Source organism: Lagopus leucura, unplaced genomic scaffold (assembly GCF_019238085.1).
Source record: "Lagopus leucura isolate 7727_CA_CO unplaced genomic scaffold, USGS_WTPT01 Super-Scaffold_73, whole genome shotgun sequence".
In the NCBI taxonomy this organism is placed as follows: Eukaryota; Metazoa; Chordata; class Aves; order Galliformes; family Phasianidae; genus Lagopus; species Lagopus leucura.
The window spans coordinates 102,476,671-102,500,049 of NW_024962252.1; the positions used below are offsets into that span (position 1 = coordinate 102,476,671).

At 38.7% G+C, this 23,379-nt stretch overlaps 2 protein-coding genes across 4 annotated transcripts in view; one reads left to right on the forward strand and one right to left on the reverse strand.

Annotated features, from left to right (window-relative positions):
- PUS10 (pseudouridine synthase 10) overlaps nucleotides 1-15,625 on the reverse strand; it is a 31,316-nt gene extending 15,691 nt beyond the window's left edge. For 2 of the 3 annotated variants that reach the window (XM_042879421.1, XM_042879413.1), the window contains exons 1-6: nucleotides 15,286-15,625; nucleotides 13,504-13,770; nucleotides 11,768-11,854; nucleotides 4,737-4,771; nucleotides 3,101-3,212; nucleotides 1,693-1,754 (exon numbers count right to left, since the gene is read on the reverse strand). In XM_042879421.1, the coding sequence (XP_042735355.1) occupies nucleotides 1,693-1,754; nucleotides 3,101-3,212; nucleotides 4,737-4,771; nucleotides 11,768-11,854; nucleotides 13,504-13,770; nucleotides 15,286-15,411 (689 nt within the window). In that variant the 5' untranslated portion in view covers nucleotides 15,412-15,625. The remainder of the gene's footprint in view (nucleotides 1-1,692; nucleotides 1,755-3,100; nucleotides 3,213-4,736; nucleotides 4,772-11,767; nucleotides 11,855-13,503; nucleotides 13,771-15,285) is intronic. The other variant, XM_042879430.1, reaches the window with a different exon arrangement.
- A 120-nt stretch (nucleotides 15,626-15,745) lies between these two features.
- PEX13 (peroxisomal biogenesis factor 13) lies at nucleotides 15,746-22,852 on the forward strand. Its single transcript, XM_042893556.1, has 4 exons — nucleotides 15,746-15,874; nucleotides 17,651-18,348; nucleotides 19,080-19,205; nucleotides 19,778-22,852. Exons 1-4 carry the CDS (start codon nucleotides 15,801-15,803, stop codon nucleotides 20,071-20,073), a joined length of 1,194 nt encoding a protein of 397 aa, XP_042749490.1. The 5' UTR covers nucleotides 15,746-15,800; the 3' UTR covers nucleotides 20,074-22,852.
- Nucleotides 22,853-23,379: the final 527 nt, after the last annotated feature.

Consider the following 23,379-nt stretch of genomic DNA (forward strand, 5'->3'; position numbering starts at 1 on the left):
AATACAAATTTCCAAATATAAACATATATAACAAAACATAAACAAATATGAACAATATATCAAAAGCCAATCGATCTTCCATATCACACCAAGGGCTATTTTAGCACATCCACCTGTGCACAACTATGCAAAAAGGGCTTGAGAGAAGAGAAACTGCAGATGCCATACCTGGAAATCCCATTCATAACCATACCTGGAGTATGGGAGACTTTTCCAAGTTCGGACAACCCCTTACTTTGCTTCCATATGACTGTCATTACTAACATCCTGATAACTGCCAAATTTCCTTATTTACATTAAACCTTAAATAAAACCTCAGAAATACTTCCACATACAAAGAATGCCTGAGAAATTATCAGGTAAGTAAGCTAGGCAATATGCTGTTACTTCAGAAAAATGTCTGATCATTAACTAATTATCCCAGAAAGAGAAAGCAAATACAGGGATATTGTCAAGTCACACAGAACAGATCTGAATACTTCTATACAGTTTTCTACTACAGGTGCACCAACTCTGGCACTATAACAGGCTTGGCATCAACATTTTTGAACTGCCACAAAATGGTAGTGAAAGGATGAGTTGAAAATAAGAGCTGCCAGGTTTCAGAGGAAGGAAGACCACTGAAGGAAACCAGAAATAATCAAATAAAGTGAAATAAATAAGAACAGAAGTATGATCAATTCAGAAAACGTGGAGTTTTTACAGGACTGCAGGTAAAATGGTAGTTCGGCCACACCACTTTATCTCATTTTTGCCTTGTCTTGAAGATGCTGGAAGGGAAAGAAGTTCAGCAAATGCTGATACTCATTTCTTCCTAGTACCAGGTCATCAAGCATGCATTACCTCATCACCGTGCCCCTACACAACAGATAAGAAGGATGCAGTTGCTGAAAACCAAGAAGGTGGCAGATCAGGCATTCACAAGTTGCCAGATGAGATAAAACCAGGCAAATCTATTAAATACTGCAAAGGAAATTCCTGGTTTCCAGAGATGAAGTCACTATGCAACGCAGAAATCTGAAGGGGAGCCTCCTTCTATGCTAGGTTTAACTTGCTCTAGGAGCACAAGAGTAGAAACACAAATTTTCCAGGAAGCATTAGCAAACAGGAAGATTGAATCTAATTATCCAGAATATAACAACTGCTAGATTTTGAGAAATCAGACTAAATGTTAAACTAAATTCACAGAAATATTTTGCTTCTTTGTGTTAAAAGAAGATTTATATAGCAGATACTCTACAGAGTGAGCCAACAGACTGTGAAGTGGCCAGGAAACTTCTGTTTCTTCCTATCCATCCATGAGAAGGATGAGAGCAGGAAAACCTAGGCATGACCTCAAAAGATGCCCGTGCCCTAAATGATCTGATTTGAATTTATTTATTTTCAAATGATACAAGCTAAACTGAAAAGGGTAATGAGTTTGAAAAGGGCTGAAATTCAACAGCTGGTTTGAACGTTCTCCTTCCAGCTCAAATCAAAATTCAGAATTATTTTCTTCACCAGATTTAAAGCACAGAATTAACCAGAAGAAATGGAGTAACTTTAAGCTCTGCAGCTTTATCTAAATACAAGGAAGTTTAAACACCATGCTAGCTTACAAACACTGCATATTCTCATCTGTAGCAAATCCAAACCAATGAAGTTGTACAATATTTAGATAAAAGATCTTATGTTATTTACATCAAAACTTACAGGAAATGGCACTCCTCATCTGTTTCTGGGTGAGCAAAGACCACGCTAACTTCAAACAAACTCTAGATTAAAAAAAAAAAAAAAGGATGGGGTATAATACGCTGTTAAACAAGCCAGGAGGATATTCCCATATACTGTAATGATAGGAAAACAGTAAAGAGGCAGACAAAAGAGAAAGTAATACACTTATTCTACAATATAATATATTCTGAATATATATTCTACAATATAATACAAAGAAATACGTTAAAACTTGAGCCGTGACACTATTTGCATTTCTGAAGTACTCAAAGATGATCTCAGAACACTTCAAAGGCATGAGTGACCTACACATCATAGATATTGGCCCCATTCTGTACAGGGAGAACTGAGTCAGAGACAGTATATACTCAAAGCCTATTATGGTCACTAAGCTTAACACACCTTCTGGGAAAGCAGTGCTTAGTGTGGAATAAAGATAAAAACCCTGTAGCGCTCATCACTGTAGAATTTTGTCAGGGGCTTCGTTTGCAGTGACTGGATGGCCTTGGGGCAAAGAAAGGCAACATGTCCTAGTGGACTAACAGCTAGACTAGAAACCACTGTAATCTCAATTCTATCCCCAATTCCCTCTTTGGCCTTGGGCAAACAACACTCATTACTTCTGTTCTTCAGATACCAGTATATCTCAAGAGGGCTATTGGAAAGATTGGCTAATATTCAAGTGGCTTGTAGATAAAGAGCACTAGAAAAGTAACTTTTATGGTACAATGGAGTCTGAAGTGCTTAGTGTCTAAGTCCTGCAGGGTGTTTGCTAACTTGGTACATAAGAAGTTTGTTTCTTTTTGGATCACCTTCAGAGTGACTGCATGATTCTTGCTTCACTAAGACAAAACGGATGCTTTCAATTAGTACTCCTGGGAAAAGACAATCTGTAACTACTCTGGAAGTTGACAAATCAACTTAAAGACTGAATGAGTATAGTCATGGCATCGGTCCTATAGCTGATGAAAATAACTACAGACTGCTTTGCCCGCAGCAGGACTTTCAGCCATGTTTGCAGAGATTGATTACAGTCAAGATGATAGCATTTCTGGATTTGTCTGACAACTTCTCAACGTTCATCCAGTCAATGCATTTCAGAAACGTTTGGCAGAATTCAAAAGTTAAATTAGGGTTTGAAAAAAATTATGTCCTACTGCTTGTTCACTAGCACTACAAGTTCCCATGTGCCTATCTCTAGCAGTCATTACAATGAACAAACACTAGTCTTTCCTCCTTCAGAGTGTTTCAGAAATATATTCTATCCAGTGAACTTAACATGCTAATAACCTATACGATTTATCTCACATCTATATACGCATATGTGAAAACAAAACAAAAAAAACACACAGGAAAGAAGTATTTTCTTATTTATACAACACAATACCTTTCCATCAGTGGGAACACCCAACTCCTCTGACAACTGGGGATGAATAATCCACTTATAAGCTTCTTTCAGCTGAACAATGTCATCCTTTGCCAAGGAAAGGCCCAGTTTTCTGAATAATATATGTAAAGAAATAATAACTTGCACAGGAGTCAAAGATAGATACCATATGATATTTCAAGACAAACTTAAGTAACTAGTTGCAGGTGAACAAGCACTGCACAAATAAAAAGGACAAATGTGCTAAGCATACAGAGCACAGCATGAAAGAAAGGCTGTTGCAAGGGTTCTTATAATTGCAATGAATCTTTGTTTTGAATCAACAAAAAAGGTGTTGAGGAAGCATTAAGGCCGGACCAGGATTTCAGGTAAGATGCTTTCCAGTAAACAAATACTCGTGTGCATGCTGACACCACTCAGCACAGTAAATCATACCAGTACACTGATCCCATTCAGGGTAAATCTAAATACATTAAAAGGAACAGTTACTGTTTTTTCCTCGAGACAGACCAGTGAGATGATCAGCTCTATGGGTGGGTGGTCACATAAGTATTTATGTTAATACAAGAAAGACAGAAGGTACATGCAGATGGAGCTGGGATCCCTATTATATCAACATCCTTCTTAAATCAACTTCAAGATTCAAGTTCAACTTCAGTAAAAATTTTCTATCTAGATCTTGTTGTTCTCAGCACCCTGGCCACTTGCACAGTATCCTCTCATAGAGGTTCCAGATAAGATAATACCACATTTTGTCCTGTTTCTATTTGCTAATGTTTCTTTAATTAACAGCTTAAGAACAGGTTCTTTTCTTTCCTGTGTAAGAGAACGCACTATAGTTTCATGGTAGATCAAAAGTTACCAAAACCTTTTCAGAGTCTACATGGAGAAGAGGTTAGAAAGAGACTGTCAGAAAAAATCCTTTGTTTTAAAGCAAAACAAACAAAGCCACAACACTAATGTAAGACATTTTCCTGTTGTTAAAGGAATGATTCACTCCTTCATTAAAGGAAGGACATGAACTTCAACAGACAAATTCCAGAGGGGAAAAGTCCAGATAACAATCTCAGTTGACCTTGCTGGGAGAGCTCAACTGACTCTGTAGGTACAAGACCAAGCTTTGATTCCTATGTCTTGCCTATGCAGAGAAGAGTTAAAAGGAGCAGTTGCCAGTAAGAATGCCAGCACATGATTTCAAACCCCTCATTAGGGAACCTGCAGAGCAAAGCATACGTCCTTCTGCATGAACAGACCCAATGACAATATCTGCTCTATACAGGTTAATCTTCTCTGAAGCAAATTAATGAAACACTGGCTTTAAAATTAGTCTCAAAATAAGAAGTGATTTATCTTTTACTCCGACTCTTTCATAGGAAAGCAATTCTACATATTCCACAACTGTTATTTGAAGCACCTTTAAATGAAAGTAACTGTTTTGATCTTGAAAATAAGGTATTAATTCCTTTCTCAAAATTTTTTCTTGAATAAATATCTCAGCAGGTCCATTGCATTAAGTGATGTCTCATTTCAGCTATGCTGAAAAAAAAAAAGCTGTACTAAGAGTATCTCTCCTTTCTCTAATTCTTCGGGACACTTAGTAGACATAACGTGAGAACTGCCAAAATAAACTACTCACCCCATTTCCTGTTTTACCAGCAGCCAAGCAGCATGCTATATGTCATCAGCCAAGCCCAGGAAGAAGAGAGAAAAAAAACGCAAGTGAAATTAAAGCTCAAAACTTCAACTGTTTGAAAAAGTGCAAGAAAAATAATAACAACAACAATAACAATAATTTACCGTTTAAAAAAACCTCACGTCAGTAAGGAAGCATTAGGATTTTAAGTCAGCTTTTGCTTTAGGAGTAAAAAGACAGAATTAGTGTTTGTTCTTTTCCTCAGAGACTCACTCTGCATGCGTGAGCTCTTCCTTACTTTATTGCTCATTCTCCCATCACTGCACTCACAGAAACATAGGTAAGCTTTTGGGAAGCAGAAAAATTAACCAATTTTCCACCACATCAATTGGAAGCTTAACACGTTTGCAGAACAAATAATTGATTACATGGCAGAGAGAGTGTGCTACCCCCACATGGGACACCCTAAGTAATTTAAATCAGTTCCTAGGACAATCTGACATATGTGGAACTGGGGGCAACAAAAAGCAAAGGAAAAGACTTGAAGATAAATGATTTCTTTTTCCCCATTATGCTAAGCTACGTTTTCGTATTTCACTAATATTTGAATATTCTGCTGCTTTTCTCTTCCACTTGCTGATTTTTAAAGTGTCAGTCAACACAGTCCGTTCAAAGCTGTTCTGTCATAACATTCTCCCTGTTCTCTAACTCTTTGAAAAAGCTTTCACTTTTATGCGCTCCTTCCTATACGCCTCCATTTATCACTCCTGATACAGTTTGAAAGAACAAGTGCATGTGTCTTACAAGGTCAAATACGAAAGAACCGCCCACTTTTATTTATTTACTTATTGCAGAACAGCTCTTCCATTTCAGAAATAACTGAAGATAAGCAGACAAAGTTGAAGTTGTGATTGCAGTATCTATAGACACTAAAAGTTTAAATCCCGAATACAGGAAAATCTAAGGACCATTTTTGTTCCACACTGACAAAAAAAATCAGGCTTCCCCTGCTGATAACATTAGTTCAGTTTTTTACTTTCCTAGTGATACTGAATATACTCACACATCTGGCTAAACGAAAACCAAATTAGTATTACTGAGTACTAATGAGCATTCAGTCTGCTACCGGAGAGACCATGGAAATGACACAAAAGGCAATGGGAAGTCCCAGATCTCTGCAATAAACTGCATAAATTTCTAAGTTTACAAATTAAATTTTCAGTTTACAAATGGACAACCAAGACACCTCGAATCTCATCTATCTTTAAAAACAGATCAGGCTGCAATAAAAGCACTTCCAAACTTGCTATTAACACTATAACTAGGAGAACTGATAACCTAATTCAAGTGCAGCCAGCACGTACAGAGAAATTAAAACAAATGTCTAAAGAGATGGTATTTGAAAATTGATCTGGCATACTTTAAAAAAATAAACACATAAACAATAACAACAAAACAGAGTTGGCATCCATAATAAATAAAAACACTAACTAGAAGACATACTTAGGGTAATCACGAACCACTCATTTACACCACTTAGTTAAGGAGACACGCACTGAATATGGAAAAGCAAAGAACAGAACAATATACTATCAGAAAGCTGAAAGAGCTGTTGGTACAAACACTGGAATTCACTAACAATTGCTTATTCGAGCAGACTTCACTTCATATTCTCCTCTTCATTTCCCAGCTGACCCTCTGTTGTTTTTTACAAATCCTTTGTGAATACCAGCTTCTGCAGCTCCAGATACACTACTTTGAATGGAGGTTCCATGAATATTTGATTTACATGAGAGACCATAACAAAGTTCAGGGATGTCACAAGGTCTTTATCCAACCTTGTGCTTAAAGCACGAACAGTTATGAAACCAGGTTGCTCGGGGCCTTATCCAATTAGGTCTTGAAAGCTTCCAGTAACGAAGACTTCTCCACTTCTTTGAGCAACCTCCTCTAATGATTGATTGTCTTCAGTCCATCCTTTATAAATACTTCATCATACACTGCTGCCCACCTGCAGCGGCAGGCTTCTTTAACATGATAGTGCCCAAGATAGAAGATCCTGAACTTAGGTGTCACAGTCAACTCAACAAGTGGAACTCAGCAGTACAACATTTAATATTAGTTGTAACAAAAGTCAAAAGCAGAATTAAAATGACCGCTGATAAAAAATGATAGCAGAAAAACACAAAAGAAAGCACAAGAAGCCACAGCCTTCATATCAGTGCAATGCTATCAGATTTAAACAAAATTTAAAGGGACCAAGAAATCAAAGACTTCCAGTGTACACTGTTTATGTCAAAAGCTTCCAAAAGCATACCTTTCCAAAACTTTGCTCTGGGAAGCTTGGCATTTTAAAGGTGCATCCCTTTGCAGACCCAATCACTTCTCTTTGTATCGACATATTAATCCCATATGATGATCTCTTGCTTCTTTCTAGTAATTTTACAGTAATTTAAGCTTTATGTTTTTCACTCTGCAATGCGTTAAGAGTTACTGCCATTCACAGAATGATTTCCACAGATTTCCTTCCTATTTATAATTTTCCTTTAAATACTGTTAAGCTGTAATGAGGCCTCCCTGGAGCCTTCTCTCCTCCACAGTGAACAAGCCCAGCTCACTCAGCCTTTCTTCACAGAGGAGGCGCTCCAGTCCTTTGATGATCTTCACGGTTCTCCTCTATAATTTTCCTCTGCTGAGGGACCCAGACCTAGACGCAGTACTGAGAGGGACCTCACAAGGGACAATCCCTCACCCTGCTGCCCCTCCGCCTCTTCTGATGGAACCCAGCATACCATTGGTATTCAAGGCTGCAAGTGCACGCTGCTGGCTCACATTAAGTTTTTTCCTCTACCTTGTCCTTCTCGGCAGAGCTACTCTCGAGGAGTTCTCTGCATCACACTGAAAACACACTTTACTAAACTGAAGTTAACCAAAATTCTAACTCTGACATCAAATGATCTTCCTCTAGTCTAAATCACGTCATAATAATATCTTTTGTCAAGGAAATAATGAAGAGGTTGGAAAACATGTATCAAACTTTTCAGAGCACAGGCACGGTTGCATCGTCTTTTGGTTAAAATCAGAACAAAACATACCATATTTCACTTTTATATGCTGACAGAGGAACTCAGTCAAAAATTCGTCTTCCTTTGGTACATCTAAAAGAATGAGGCAATCTTAAAAGCAGTGCCAGAAGTAGTAGGGGGAAAGAGATATGGTGAAGAAACCACGCAGACTTTGTTAGATACATAATACACAAATCAGCTCGTTAGTGACCAAAATAAATATAATTGCATTGACGGAATGCTGTTTACTCAAATTCAGTGATTCATTACACTGCATATGTAGACAGTATGAGTAAGACTCCTTCACAAAATACTTGAGGTATACTATAATCCTGTTTGCATAATAACCCAAATAAAATCATGAATAAAATTAGCTTCAAATTGAATTTCCTTGAACACACTCACACTCACACACATCTAAACTAGAGTGTATGACCATGCCTAGAAAGAAGTCTGCATCAAAAAGTGCCAATTTAAACAATCATATGTCTTGATTTAAGGCACACTGTATGTTTGGTAATCAGTTGGGTGGCCGATCTCACCCCCTTTCCCTGCTTTATGGGAGTAGAATCAGAAACTCGAGAAAACTTACGTGTGTTACTAACTGCTAAAATAGGTCCACAGGACAAATTTCACCTTCTCTCTACTGACTGCAAAGTGAAAGATAATTAAAGGGGTTTTAAATTACTTTTCCCCTTCAGTTAAGAGGAAACAGTAGATTAGGCTGTAGTGAGCACATAAGTCAGAAGACCCCAAATTATAAATCAGATTCAAACAATCCCTCTACTCTTGCCTTAATTCCCCAGCTCTGCCCTTTCCCAGTTGTATGCAAAGCAGGGGATCAGATCCTTCTATTTCATAATTACGTTATGTTTGAGAAGTGGTTTGAAAATGAAAGATGCTCATTACAGAGCTCAAGCCTGCAGGGCAATACTTCAAACCTAACATATTTCTGAAATACACTAGCACAGGCACTGTATTGATTACAAGCTGCAGGATATTATTCTAATGCTATCTGAGGAATCACAGTGGCAACTGTTGAAATACCACGTGCAATTCCAGCCATCGCACTTTTTCTCTGTATTAGAGCTCAGAAATGGGGAATTCCATGATGAGGTACACACAGCCCTAAAGGGAGTAACGACTATACATGCTATTTGCATCAACGTCCTTGTAGCAAGTATCAGGATGATGGATCACAGCAGAGACTACAGACACTGCTAACAGTCACATTTTTGAAGGGCATGACTCGCTTCATATTATAATATTGTTGCCTAATGTAAACTTGGAACTGCTGCATTTATGATTTATTTCAATCAAATATCCTACTTCTAGAAAGAGGTGACAGCTTCTGTGCATTACAGATACAAATACTACGCAAACGTTAATTTTATGTCTTCCTCTTTTTCAGTTCATTCCTACATTTTAGGATTAGCAGGATAACAACTGTTACAATAAAATCAGTTGAAGGTAATATTAAAAGACAGTTTCTGATTCTTTTTTTAAAGTAAGTCTGAGAAAATCTGCATGTCATACAAAAGGTCACTGGGACAAGGAAGGCTGTCTTTGGGTTGTCCTTTTATTATAACATTATGTATGTTCTTGCGGAGTGCAACTTAAAAATTAAAAGCAAGATTCAACAAAAGATCATAACCTCAACACAGAACATCTCGAAATACACCCACTTCTATCACTTGCTGCTTTTCTGTAACTATAAAGTGGAACAGTTTTCAACAATTTTTGAAGTGGTAAATGAATAGGTGGTAAACAAAATCTCATGGTTTTAAGCAAGTTCTTTCTCACCACCACTATCAATCATTTTCACCTCCTCAGTTAGAGCACAGTTCTACAAACAGCTGAGATAGCATTTGGTACTGAAGGTGTAGAATAGAAATGACAGTAGAAACCTTCTAATGCAGGTCCCAGATGAATCAAAACTGTTTCCAAAGAGAACATACATATTTTTGGAGCTTCCCATTCATTCATCTCATTCCTCTTGCTCACCTCTGGACCCAAATCATATCTTTTATTGCCTCGGTTGTACCAAGCACGTAATGTTTGTTTGCTTGAACATAACAACCAGAAATTTCAGATGGAGCAGATGGACAGGTTAAGAATTGCATCATCTCACTCTTTTTATCAAGTTAATAATTTACTGCACTTAGAAGACAGTTATTATAAAATAATAAATCTACTAACTACATTTGCCAAGATAGTTTTCCCATTCCATAATCTCAGGGCATCATCAAGATTTCAATCACCAAGAGGAATTCTTTGAAGGAAATTATTCTTTTTTGCTTCCACTGCCTCAAAGCAGACAGAATCGCCCTACTTGTTCAGACCAGCAGGAGAACACCAGTGAGCTAGAACTGCAATGCAAGAACACCCCCTACCGAGGTATTATGGTAAAGACCCATAAACAGGTTGCTTCACAGCAGCAGCAAATTTTTCTTGCCTCGCCCTCTTAGTTATACACATAAGCTATGAGGAAAAATACATATCTTCAAGATAGATAAACTATAACTGTCAAGCCAAATATGCATAATGAAAATGAATTAAAAACTTGATAACATGAGAAGTGCAGTTGAGACTCAAGGCAAAAGACTGAGTTCATTATTTTCTTTTTCACGCACAGACACTACAAAGATTGAAATTCCCTTCTGGAACTGGCAATTGAAAAGCCTCTATCACTGGCACCCTGGATATAATAGGGCTCCTCTTTTATTTTAAAGGTAAAACTTCTTTGGTTAACTCTAAGACAAACTTGGGGTAATTTTGACCAACGTTTGGAATTCTATGTCCATATACTTAACTAGCCTAAAAGTGTTGGGTTTTTGGGTGGATTTTTTGGGGTTTTGTTTTTAATAAATCTCATTTCTTGGATGACCATAAAATGAGAGTAGTAAGAGTTTATCCAGACACAAAGCAAAAAAGTAATTTGCTCTGGCATTATTTTACTAGACACAGTGGCAGCTGAAGTGACCAGCACAACTAGGCTTAGATTTGGATAGGAAGCAGGTAGTCTGATGTGGAATCAGACTTAGAGCATACATCAGCACAAGTTCCTACACTGGCATTTGCTGAAGATATAAGAACTAATAATACTACTGAACACTAAAAACTTCAGAATGAGAGCAAACCTCGTCACAGCTTCATACACAAATCCAAGAGGATCAATACTACTTTCTGCCACATGCACTCAAGTTTATACTAGATCCAGAGGCACCTATCTTAAAGAGTTACAAGTCGCTTTTTACAACAAAATTTTTGAATCAATTCATCACTTCATTAGAAAACAAGGCAACATTGTAAAACATCACATAATAGTCACTTTACTGGTAAAGTTATAATATGCCTAATATTCTCCCTCGATCTTCAAAAGAATTATCAGATATATATTGTGTCCATGCTATCATAATCTTATGTAATTAAATGACTAAAATGTAAATAATTTAAGTTTTAAATTTAAGTCAATAATTCTTAACAATTTAAGATAAGAACTGCTATCAAAAAAGTAGTTTTGAGACTACAACTGCAAAAATCCAGACTTTCAACAACGCTCAAGACAGGTGACTACCAAAAGATGTCTTTTTACAGCTTTTAAAATGCTGCCAAGTTAAAGAGCTTAAATTCAAACTTCTTCACTTCTACTCTGAACTACCAATTATCATTTATTTCAGGAAAGGCACCAGCTGTGCTGTTCCTTCTCTGAGAAGATCCTCTTTACTTTTTCAGATGTAAAGTAGCTCCCAGGCTAAATGAAAACTGAAGTGACTCAGACACCTTACTAATTATGACAGTACTTAGCAAAAAGGAAAGGGAAAGCAGACTACACTTGCAGCAAGGTTTGGGGTTGTTTTTTTTTTTGAATGATAGCAATTAAAAATCAAACTACCTCCAGTCTGTACCTTCCACAGTTACCTTCTTTAATACGTGCTTAATTTATGAAGGAGTATCTGCAAAACTCACCTCCCTGACAGACAGCTGTGGTGGTAGTGACACAGAAAATACAAAACTGGTGAACTGGTAGTCAGAAGAATTAACCTTTTCACACATCTGGAAAAAAAGAACATTAATATTGAACTACAGCAATGGAACTAAGTTGATAATTTTTTTAGGTTTTCTTTATCTAGCATAATCATTGTAAATCCATATTAGTACACATTCAGATAGATGCCAAACATACAAACTAGATTAGCCCCTAACAACTTACTGAAATACAAGCCTGAAAAAAGACCTTACTAATGACTTCTATTCTTACTGGTGCGTGACATTATGAAATAAGAAAACACATTCTTTTAAGGCCAAAACCATATACACAAATGTTGATGTAGGAAATTATACCACAGAGACCACATGCTAGAAGAGTTGACTCGCGATATTTTTCTTCATGGCACAGATACAATTCTATGACAATAAAAACTTTTAAGTTCCTGTCATAAGAAAGTAACAAAAAAGTATTCACAGTAATAATTCAATCTTCAAAATAACAGAAGACAATGGAACATTTCATCTTTCAGTTTATGACAGAATTTTCTCAGGATTAGTATACAGTTATTACAAATAAGCAGAAACATCATCTAGTCTTCTACTGTTCTTTGATATAAAAACCATGTTAGTCACTGGAATTACAGCAAGAACCCGAACATGCATCAAATGTTTTGAAGTAAGTTAGTGAAAGCTGATGGCTAGCTGTTTCTAGCAGAAGGGACAAAGACTAATTATGAGGTTCCAGGATGAAATCAGCAACTCTGATAAGGAAATTTCCTTGTGAGAGAATCAGATTTTGCGGTGCCTTAATAAATGTGCCTGTGCACAAGAGCATGTTATGTGATTTTCTACTGTTACAAAAGAGCATAACTCTGAAACAAGTCTTAAAAGTAGGTTCAATTAAAATATATATACTCTTTCAATGGAGACAAAAGGAAAGAAGCATCCAACAATTCAACAGAATCTATGTAGTATGTTCCCATGGCCCTATTTTTAGATATATTAACATCATTAAACCAAATCTGTTTCTATAAAAACTCAGTCAAACATCTCAAGTGCAAGTGGCATTTCTAGCTAATATTTTCGTTTGTCACATAAGCAATTGTACTGCTCGGAGATGATATCTGCAACATGCATTATGTCCATGCTCTCTCTTAACTCCTTTTTTCTTTATTATCTGCAATCTGTTGTACCACCAAACACATTTTTTCCTTTGTGGCTTTCTAAAAAGTCCCATATGGTAAAGAAACACTCCTATATTAGAAACACACAGTTAAACTGAATAGCACAGCATTTGATGCCTCCTCATTTTGCCCTTACATAGCAAAAAGGGGAGAATCATTTACAGTGAGGTTTCACTTGTACTCTAAGCTCCTAAACTGATTACAAGAATATGCTCCTGTCTGTCATTCCATTGCACTTATACTTCTCTTTCTGAAGTTATATTATAACAAACCTTGGATAAAACACAGTCACACAAACAATTTTATTTTCCAGCTCCAAAATAGGTATGCAAGCACTATGTCAGTGAGCAGTATGTAGCTGAATGGCGCCATCTACAACTCAAATATTCAACACAAGTAAATGTTTCAGTTTGGTTTGCTCCCTCTCTCAATTGTTTAACTGTACAGTGTTTCTGATCACCAGATCTATACTGCAGACCCTGAAGTACAAAAGCTCCTAAAAAGTACCTAGATTAAGAACTGATAATTTACCTTTTTAACAAAGTCGATCTCGCAGAACTCTTGAAGAATTCCCAAACACACATTGCAAACCTCCTCAGCTGAGTTCTCCACAGCAGCATTATCATCATTAACCAAAGGAACCTGACTGAGCATTCCATTCTGGTTCAGATCATCAGGCCCTTCTTCTGCATGTCCACGTCTGAATCGCTTACAAGGCGGATCAGCTACATCAAAGCAAGCTGCATCTTCTTTTTCTTGATTACCTTTCAGGAATTGTTTCAAATCCTTCATCAACTCCTAACACAAACAGAGGGATTTTACTGTTGTTGACTATTCCTCTTTAATTCAGTGCTGTAAAAAGCACTAACAAACATGGGTTTAAAGAAGCAGAAGAAACCACCTGTAGCTTTAGTCTTTGTGTATGTAACTAACAACTTGTAAAATATACCAAAAGACACTATCACAATAAAAAATAAACTTCTGTCAAAATGTTACAAAAAAAAAAAAAAAGATTTTTGCTGAACAGACTACTTTACTGTCCAAGAACACTGGAAACATTTTACAGACTGACTTGCAGAACTGCATTTATCTTCAGCCTCATCACTGCTCAAGGAAAATAGATGTTTATTCCCTTTTTGCCATTCAGATAACCTAAGAATTTAACTCCTCCAACACGATTAGCCCACACAACGAAGACAGTTGGCTACCAGAGAATGAGAAGAAAATTAGCACAGATAAATGTGATGGTGAAATTAAACACACATGACAAAGTACATGTCTCAATCATTCATGTAATGAGAAATTTAGGAATATTACCAAGTGTGGTGGTGAGGAGAGAGAACTAACCATATATCTGAAATTTAGGAAGGATGAAAGGTAGAGGTAACACACAGGTCAGAAAAAAAAGATTTATTAAAACATCTTCAGTAACAGCAGTTACTGTGTTGTTGCAACTCAGATGAAAATTGGGTACAGCTGCAAAAGAATGATAAATCACACACAACAACACAACTTCTCAACAGAGAGAGCTGATTAAAAATGAAAAAAGGATAAGGAAGAAAGACGTGGAAGAAGAATTCTGGAGAGTCTAAACTTGAGTGAAAGTGAAATAATCAAGGCAAACACTGTAACACACAAACATAAAGACAACACGTTAGGGCAAATACACAGAAATAATGGGCCTACACAATGAGAACTCTAAGAATCAACATGGTGGAGGAACAAATAGCCAAAAATAATTTGACAACTGCATAATACAAGAAAACAGGAAGACTGTGCACAACTGGGAAAAAAAAATTAAGAACACTGAATTTCAGCAGGAAGGTCAGCTAAACAGAGTGCCTAATAGCACTGTTTGAATGAAAGTGGAGAACCTATCCTTCACCTGTGCCATTCTTAGCTACATCCCTCAACCAATTCTCTTGGAAGATGGAAGAAATATGAAGCAAAAAGGGAAGGCCCTGAATCAGCTTCAGTGACCCATAGCCCCTTTGCTACTTACTGCATGAAAGGAAAAACAAAGGAGGGAACTGTCATAGCTACACTGCAAGAATGATAGAACCATGCTGTGCAGAAGTTGCTCTGTCCTGTTCACAGGGGTTTTCGAGGAATGCACAGCAACTTAATAAACCTAACACCGAAATCATAGGAATTCTTATACTACAGCATTACTGTAATTTCTCAAATTTGCACAGTTCTGCAGCCACTTCTCTTGACCAAGAATACAAACAACATCCTTCTCCTCCACGGAGTGTGCAAATAATACTGCATTCGTGCGGTTTTACGTTCTAATTAGGAAAACAAAAAACAAACCTTGTATGGATGTCTATAAAGCGTCTGCGATCCCACACGGCAGAACCTGAAAATACATCGTGGGCACGTGCCAGAGCCCAGTAACAGCTGAACAATCGGTCTGTCCTTTTCTATTAGAGGAGGCATGCTAGACAACACTAATATATACTTCAAAAAAAAATAAAATAAAAAGGAAGAGGCTAACGATAAACGCAACTCAGCAAACAATGAAAGAATTCATTCACCTCCCAAGGAGGCAGCCGTGGTGCCAGAGGAGCCAGGGAACCCGGTATCACGGCACGGCACGGCACGGCCCTCAATCACACACAGCACTGCGTGCAGGGCCGCGCCAAGCAGCCACTGCGGCGCGGGGCGGAGCGCGTCGATAGGGGCGGAATGTGGAACGAGGAACGCGGTGCCGGAAGGCCGCCGGTTCGATCGCTCGGCGCTGCGGCGTCCCGCCTGCCGGGGGCGGGCGGAGGAGCGCGGCGGGCCGGAGCGGGTCGGTGCTAGAGCGGGGCTGCGGCGAGGCGGAGATGGCTTCGCAGCCGCCGCCTCCCAAGCCCTGGGAGAACCGGCGATTAGCGGGTGGCGTGGCGCCCGCCTTCCAGTGAGTGTGAGCCCCGAGCCCGGGTCTCTCCGCGCACGGCGGGGTCGGCCTTCGCTTCCTGCGGGCGGCCGAGCTCAAAGGTCGGGCCTACCCGTCCGCGCGCCGCCGGCCCAGCGAGGCCCGAAGGCTTTAGTCGGGCCGGGAGGTGCAGAGCGGGTTGTGCGCGGGGCGGCCGTTCAGCCCGCTTCGTGGGGAGGTGTGTAGGGGTGTGGGGGGAACCCTTCGTCGGCACGAAGGGTGCTGTGGGCTCCTAGCCAGGCTGTGGAAAGCCGAGGATTTAACGAGGTGGAGGCGGACGTGTTAGCAAAGCTGGGTGTGTTGCCACGAGTGGAAAAAGCGCTGCCGTTCGTAGCTGAGGGTTGCGGAGCCGTGCTCGCCGTGGGAGTGGGGCTGTGCGCGGGCGTTCATGGCGGTGGAGAAGATGAACGTGTGTTTGTTGCCGCTGTGCTGACCTGGGGCTGGGCTCCTCCAGAAAGCAGCTAACGCACTGGGAAGGATGCCGCGCAGAAAGGGTTGGCGAGCTCATTTAAATCAGAAATCAAGGAAAGCTTGATGGCTGGAGATCAGCCTAGTTTTTCCGCTTGGTGCTGTTGATTGCAATTATGGTGAGCTGAAACTGGGTAAAAGGTCACCTGCAAACTGAACTTTCAGGAAAAACCATGTTTTCACTATAGGCTGAAGCTTGCTGAGCAAGATGTGTGATGTTTTTTTCGTGAAGTTATCTACTTCATTTTAATTTACTCCAAGTATCTTAAAAGTGAGCTGTCCTAAGGTGGCTTTTGGGCAGGTGTCCTCATCTTCTGTAGTAGTAACTTATTTTTACATCTGCTTTTAACTTGAAGTCGAGATTGGAAGAAACAAACAGTATCAAGATACAAATATTATACTTTGCTTTAAGTAAACCTACAGGTTTTGCTGTGGGAAAAGTTGTTGCCTATCATATATGTAAGTAGTATAGCAGATTGCTTCAATATGGAAAACAGCAGATGTTGGACAGCTACTTAATAGAATTCAGGTGCCAACCTAGAACTTGCAGAGACCTATTAGAAAGGGCATAGGTAAACTGGCTGAAACTTACAGGCATGCAAAGGGCTAGAAGTTCATTAAATTAAAAAAAAAAAAAAAAAAAAAAAAGTAAATGAGCTCATAATATCTCTTTCTGCCAAGTGTTAACAGTTTTAGATTCAATCCCAGTTCACTAAGGGAAAGCAGGGAGCCCTACTCTCTTGTGTGTGCTGTATAGTCATTTGAATTTTCAGTTAGGTTCCACCAGCGGTTTCTCCCAGGGTGACTTCAGAGGAGCTGTCTACCTTCCTTCTTGCTGTACCATTGGCTATACCATTATCTAGAAGAAACGAGAACAAATGCAGGAATTAAAGCTTTCAAATTGCAAAATATTCTTGGTAGTGTGTATGAGATGCTCTTTTGCACATGCAAATGACTTAGGAGTTGAATGAACATCAGGTTGGATGGGTCTAGCCATAGCATTTTGTGCTTTTAGTCTGTACGATAAAAACAGTTTATATATGTTTCAGTTATGCTGCAATTCAACACTTACACTGATTTATTTATTTATTTAGTGAAAGGCTTGTATTTCTTGACAGAAATTTTTACTTCCTACTAACACCGTGCAACAATACAAGTATTTGGCAACCAGGTTCCTCAACCTGGCACTGCCAAAACACAAGATCATATTGATAGCTATTCAAGAATGCTGGAGAAAATAAAAACATAACTCATTCTGAGTACTGATCTTGGTTGTCTGAATTTGTTTAGGTCTCCTGACTTGAGTGACAACTTGCTGACCAGACCTGGACAACCCACAGTTGCACGAATACCTCCACCTATTTTGCCAAGACCATCACAGCAAACAGGAAGCAGTAGTCTCAGTACTTTAAGGCCAGCATATAGCAGTTCTTTTACTACAGGCTATGGTTCATATGGAAATTCTTTTTATGGAAGCTACAGTCCTTACAGTTATGGATATGGTGGCTTGGGCTATAACCGCTTTCGTACAGATGATATTCCTCCCAGCAGGTTTGTTCAACAAGCTGAAGAGAGCAGCAGAGGTGCATTTCAGTCCATTGAAAGTATCGTGCATGCATTTGCCTCAGTCAGCATGATGATGGATGCTACCTTTTCAGCTGTGTACAACAGCTTCAGAGCTGTGTTGGATGTAGCCAACCACTTCTCCCGCCTCAAAGTACACTTCACAAAGGTGTTTTCAGCTTTTGCTTTAGTGAGAACTATAAGGTATCTCTACCAACGTCTACAGCGATTACTGGGTCTGCGGAAGAGCTCTGAGAATGAGGATTTGTGGGCTGAAAGTCAGGGGACAGTAGCTCGTGTTGGTCTTGAAGACAAGGCAGCTAACTCGGCAAAATCCTGGCCTATTTTCTTGTTCTTTGCTGTTATTATGGGAGGTCCATATCTGATTTGGAAACTGCTTTCTACATACAGTGATGAAGAATCAGGTAAAGATGATCTGCAGCATGGGAGAATCATGAGAAGTACAGATGATATTGTTCATTTAGTTATCGTGTATAGAGATTAACCTTACACTTCAGCAATGGAAATCTATAGATTCTGGGGTACAACACTGAATTTTAAGCATGTGGTATGGTACAAGTAATAGCTTGTATAAATAGCCTGCTGTTGAACTGAAATTCAGTTTCATGGTACACTTTATGTGATTGCAAAATCATGATTCCTTTCTATTTAAATGTGGCAGGTGGAGAAGAAGGAAAAGCTGTTGGTTAGGTTTACTCACCAAATCACAGAATCACAGAATGGCCAGGGTTGGAAGAAGCTCAAGGGTCATGAATCTCTCCAACCCCCTGCCACATGAAGGGCCACCAACCTCCACATTTCATAGCAGCCCAGGCTGCCCAGGGCCCCATCCAACCTGGCCTTGAACACCTCCAGGGACAGGGCATCCACAGCCTCTCTGGGCAGCTGTTCCAGCACCTCACCACTCTCTCTGTAAAGAACTTCCCCCTGACATCCAACCTAAATCTCCCCTCCTTCAACTTAAAAGGTTAAAAATATTGTCTTTGTTAGTCCTGTTGGTTCTCTGCTAGAGAAGCAAGAAAGTTAAGGTGTCTTCTCCATTTTTCTTTTATTAAAAAACCAAAACCAACCAACCAAAAACTTCTCATCCTTGAAATTCAAAGCAAGTAATTTCTTAATTTCTTTTTGGAAACAGTATCTAGTAACTGGGCAAGTGGAGAAGATGATCATGTAGTTGGAAGAGCAGAATATGACTTCAGTGCTCTCTCAGAAGAGGAAATATCCTTCCGTGCTGGTGACATTCTAAAATTAGCACCCAAAGGTAAGCTTTTAACTTTCAACTTGTTTTCTAATTGTATGTGAAATACGTTGTGTAGTTTGAGTCTGAATTGTGTGTAGGGGGGAAAAGAAGGGAGCAAGTAGCACGGGGAGAAAGTGAGAATGTAAAAACAAAACGCCTTTTTTGACACAATTCCTCAGACCTACTGATTTTTTTTTTTTAAATTATTTTTCATTATATGCACTGTAATAAAACTTACTAAATAGTTTTGTTCAATTTCCCTGAAGTATAACACAGCCTGAAAGTATTAGTCAGAGTATACTTTGTGGTTACCTTTGTGGCTATCCTTTTTTCATATTTGTTGTCCAGCTGTGAAGATCCTTAGGCGTTTGCAGTATGGTGGTGTCAACAATTTCAGCTTCACAGTACACTTCAGAACACCTCATCAATGCAGATCCTTGTCATTTCTCTTGCGTAGTAATTTGTATTTCCCTTTTATTACAGAGTTATTTCTTTGTGATCAATTATGCTCTGCCTTCTTGTGTATTTGTGCCTCAACTGCAAAATACTTTGAATTGCTTTGTAACCTAATGCTCTTGCGTTTTCTTTTTCAGACCAACAACCCAAAATCCGTGGCTGGCTTCTGGCTAGTTATGATGGTCAAACAACAGGACTTGTACCAGCTAATTATATCAGAATACTGGGCAAAAGAAAAGGCAGGAAAACAGTGGACCTGGAAAGGATTACAGAGCAACGTCCATCTTTCACTGGGATGCCTGCTAGAGGATCCACTGCTGCTGTGACTTTGGAGGAACAGGAAGCTGCTTTTGATTCTGTTTTTGCAGGAAGTAATAAAGTTCCTGTTGCATCTGACTCCACTGCAGTTAGTGGAGAGAAACAGGAACTCTAATGCACTTTCCTCAACAAAGCAACTGAATGGTGTTTTATTGATAAAACTTAGGGTATGTTTAAAATCTATGTTGTAGTAGAACACTGATGGGCCTGTACCAGACTGGTAAAAAGATGGAGAAATTCTTGCTCAAATTTGTATTATTTCTTTTTAATTTACCTAAGGCTGCATATTACCTAACCACCTTGCAGCAGCTATAAGATCTGGAGCCAGGAAGAATTGAGGTGTTTATAACAAAGCAAACAAACAAAGTAATAAGTGCTGGTCTGTTCTGATTAAGCAGAGAAACTGTTGATAAAGTCTAGAATTAATGTCCAGTCTTCATTGGAATGTCAGCTTGACAGGATGCCACTTCAGCTGATGTGCAAAGGGAAAGTAAATTTCTGTGAAAGGTTGTCCGGAACTGGAGGCTGAGGACAATACTCTAGTAATAGTACTTTGTTTCCCTCTAAGAATTGCGAGAGATTTAGGTGACACAGTCAAACCATTACAAGTTCTCAATTGCTTGCTTTTGGTAAGAAGTACGGCTTCTGTCATAAAGACTTAGATTGCTCTTTCTCATAAAAATAGTGACTTATGAGAAAGAGAAGGGGGTACAGTAAGGGAAGGAGATAGAAATTAAAAAAAAAAAAAAAAGCAATGCATCTTTGCTTATTAAAATAACATTAGAGTAAAGGGCATCATCTAGTCACGCACTTCCCATGTTGTTTATTTTTACTTCCTTCTCTGGTATGCTAATTTAGCATCACCTCTAGCCATTTTGTGTTGCAGCCTATTAACTGTCTGTCAGTCACTTATCAACTACCACGTCTCATTTCCATTTTTTTAATTTATATTTGTTTTAAAATAATGTCAAAATATCCTGCATAATAGTAATGCAGTGGAGAGGCAGGAGTTTACAGAATTCCATTGAGTGGCAAAGAAAATGTAAAGTTTCGTACTTAGTTGTCCCAGTTAGCTAAGTTCTTGGAGGAACACTGCCATTCAGGTGGTAAATGTTACATCAGCCCATAAATTTGAGAGCTCTGATTTATCAAGAGCCATAAGTGCATTAAGACTGTTCAGAGTGTGTAGTATTTTATTCATATTGATGTTTGAGAATTCTGTATTGAAATACAATTTTTCTTAATGAAGGAGAGAGAAAACTTTTTTCTTGTAGAATATATATATATATATATACACCCATTCTGAAAGTTAGAGGAGTAGATAAACTTATTAAAACTTGTTTTTATGGTTAAAAAACAGTTTTTATTTCGAAGATAGAAAAGGTAGGATACAGGCATTTGCTTAGCTGATCCAGAAGTTTCAGTTTGTTTCTGTAAAGATCTTCAACAGCCATTATGTATTTAAGCAAAGCTTTCAGTATTTACACTTTAATTGCATTTGCTGACCTTCTTAGAATTATCAACAAAATGGACAAGAGAGGAGAGCATAGTTTTGTTGAGGTAGAGTGACTGAGAAGATGCATCTTATGCTGAATCCTCGGATTTTAAAGTAACCTCTGGGTGTCTATTTGATATAGCAAGAATAAATGGCTGTGGTCAGGTGTTGGGAGATACCATTTTTATTAGATTGTTAGATCTTCAAGTGGAGAGAAAGAAATAGTTTAAAAAACAAATGTGAAACTGTATTTAAAACAGAACATCTGAAATACATAGACAAGAAAAGTTGGGGGGTGGAGGGGGAAGGGTTAGTGTGCATGGTTTTGCTTACAGTGTGTATTCATGGGAGGAATTATTTACTGTTGTAAGATTTGCTTAATGGGCTATCAGTCTTCTGTGGCAGGGTAAGATTTCAGTCAGAGGAAGGGTTTACATAAATGAACAACCCAAACTTTTTGTAGTGTCCATTCAAGTTGACTTCTATTTACTTGCTCACAGGAAGTTTGGTAGATAGTGCTTTGGTGTTTGTTAGAATCTTTCAAACTGCTAATTCTAAGATAAATTCAATTTTTCACATTGTAAGACATGCTATTTTAAAACAGTTAGTAGAAAAATAGGTTATTAATAATTTGTCTGTACAACAGTTCAACTTTTGTCTACCGATCACTAGTTCTCATAACTACCAGCTAAATGTTGGCAGAGGTTTTGATTCTTTCAGTCTTATGATTAATGGGAAAAGAAAGATAAAGCAATGAACTAAGTTATTTAGGTGCAGAAGGGTGTTAAAATTAAGTAAAGTGCATGTTTGTTTCAAGATTTAAATTTTGTTTTTTACATGTACAAACTAATATCAGGAAAAGGCCTGAGTCGTACAATCCCACACAGCCCCCAGACATTCCATATCTGGCTGTATGTCAACCTCCAGAGAAAAAAATCATCTAAATGAATGCTGATTGAAAAAGAGCAGCCTGTCAACCATGCTCCCAAGACTTGCCCAACTTTAGCAAAGTGAGCAGACTGGAAGGAGCAGGTGTGGCTCCAACAGGAGTGGGTGGAAGAGAAGATTGGGAAAGCAGTTGATTCTTAGATCCTAAGACCTCTACATTCTATGTTATTCTTATGTTATTCTTTGAAATTGTTTATATACCTGTACTGTATAGGCATAGAAGGCTGTAACAGACCTATGACATTTGCATATATAACATTTTAGTTTATTCTTTCTTTAGTGTCATTGATACCCAGTTCAGTAAGCCAGCCATTTTATGCTTGAATACTATATAAGCTAATGACAGTTGCCAGTTTTGGCTGGTTCTCTGGGTGCTGGCAGGATGCAAATATGCACATGTTCAACCGCTTTGCTCAGGTTTCTGAAGAATAAATTAAAAATATTCCTCGTCTAGTGTAAGTTTCTAAAATTTTCTGCTCCTTTTGCACAGGTTCAAATACTGTGTCTTCTGTGGAACATCTGAGCTAGTAAGATTGTGTTGGCACATTTGGTCATTTTGCTGAAACGTCCTAGTTGGGTAAATACAGAGCAAATTGTTTCTTATAAACCTGTTCAGTGAAAATTTTCCAGAGGAGGTATCAACACACCAACAAGAAACAACCACACCAATTTCCAGAATGCACTATCAACATTGTAAAGAAATGCACAACATTGCTTAGAAATTCTTGTTGGTGACAGCAGAGGAACACTTCATTTTCCACAACATAAGTAACATTAAGCCATTTTCGTAGGCGCTGGTGTGGCTGCGCGTTGGGCTTTGCCAACACTTGTGGCAGTGGGGTTGTCGCTGTGTCCACAAGCGATAACGTGCGCTCCTTCCGCTTGCCTCCTGACGCTGCTTCTGCTGTTTTGCGCGCCGTGTCCTCGCTACAAAGCTTCCTCCCCGCGAAGCTCTCGCCTTCCGCTTCGTTGCTCCGT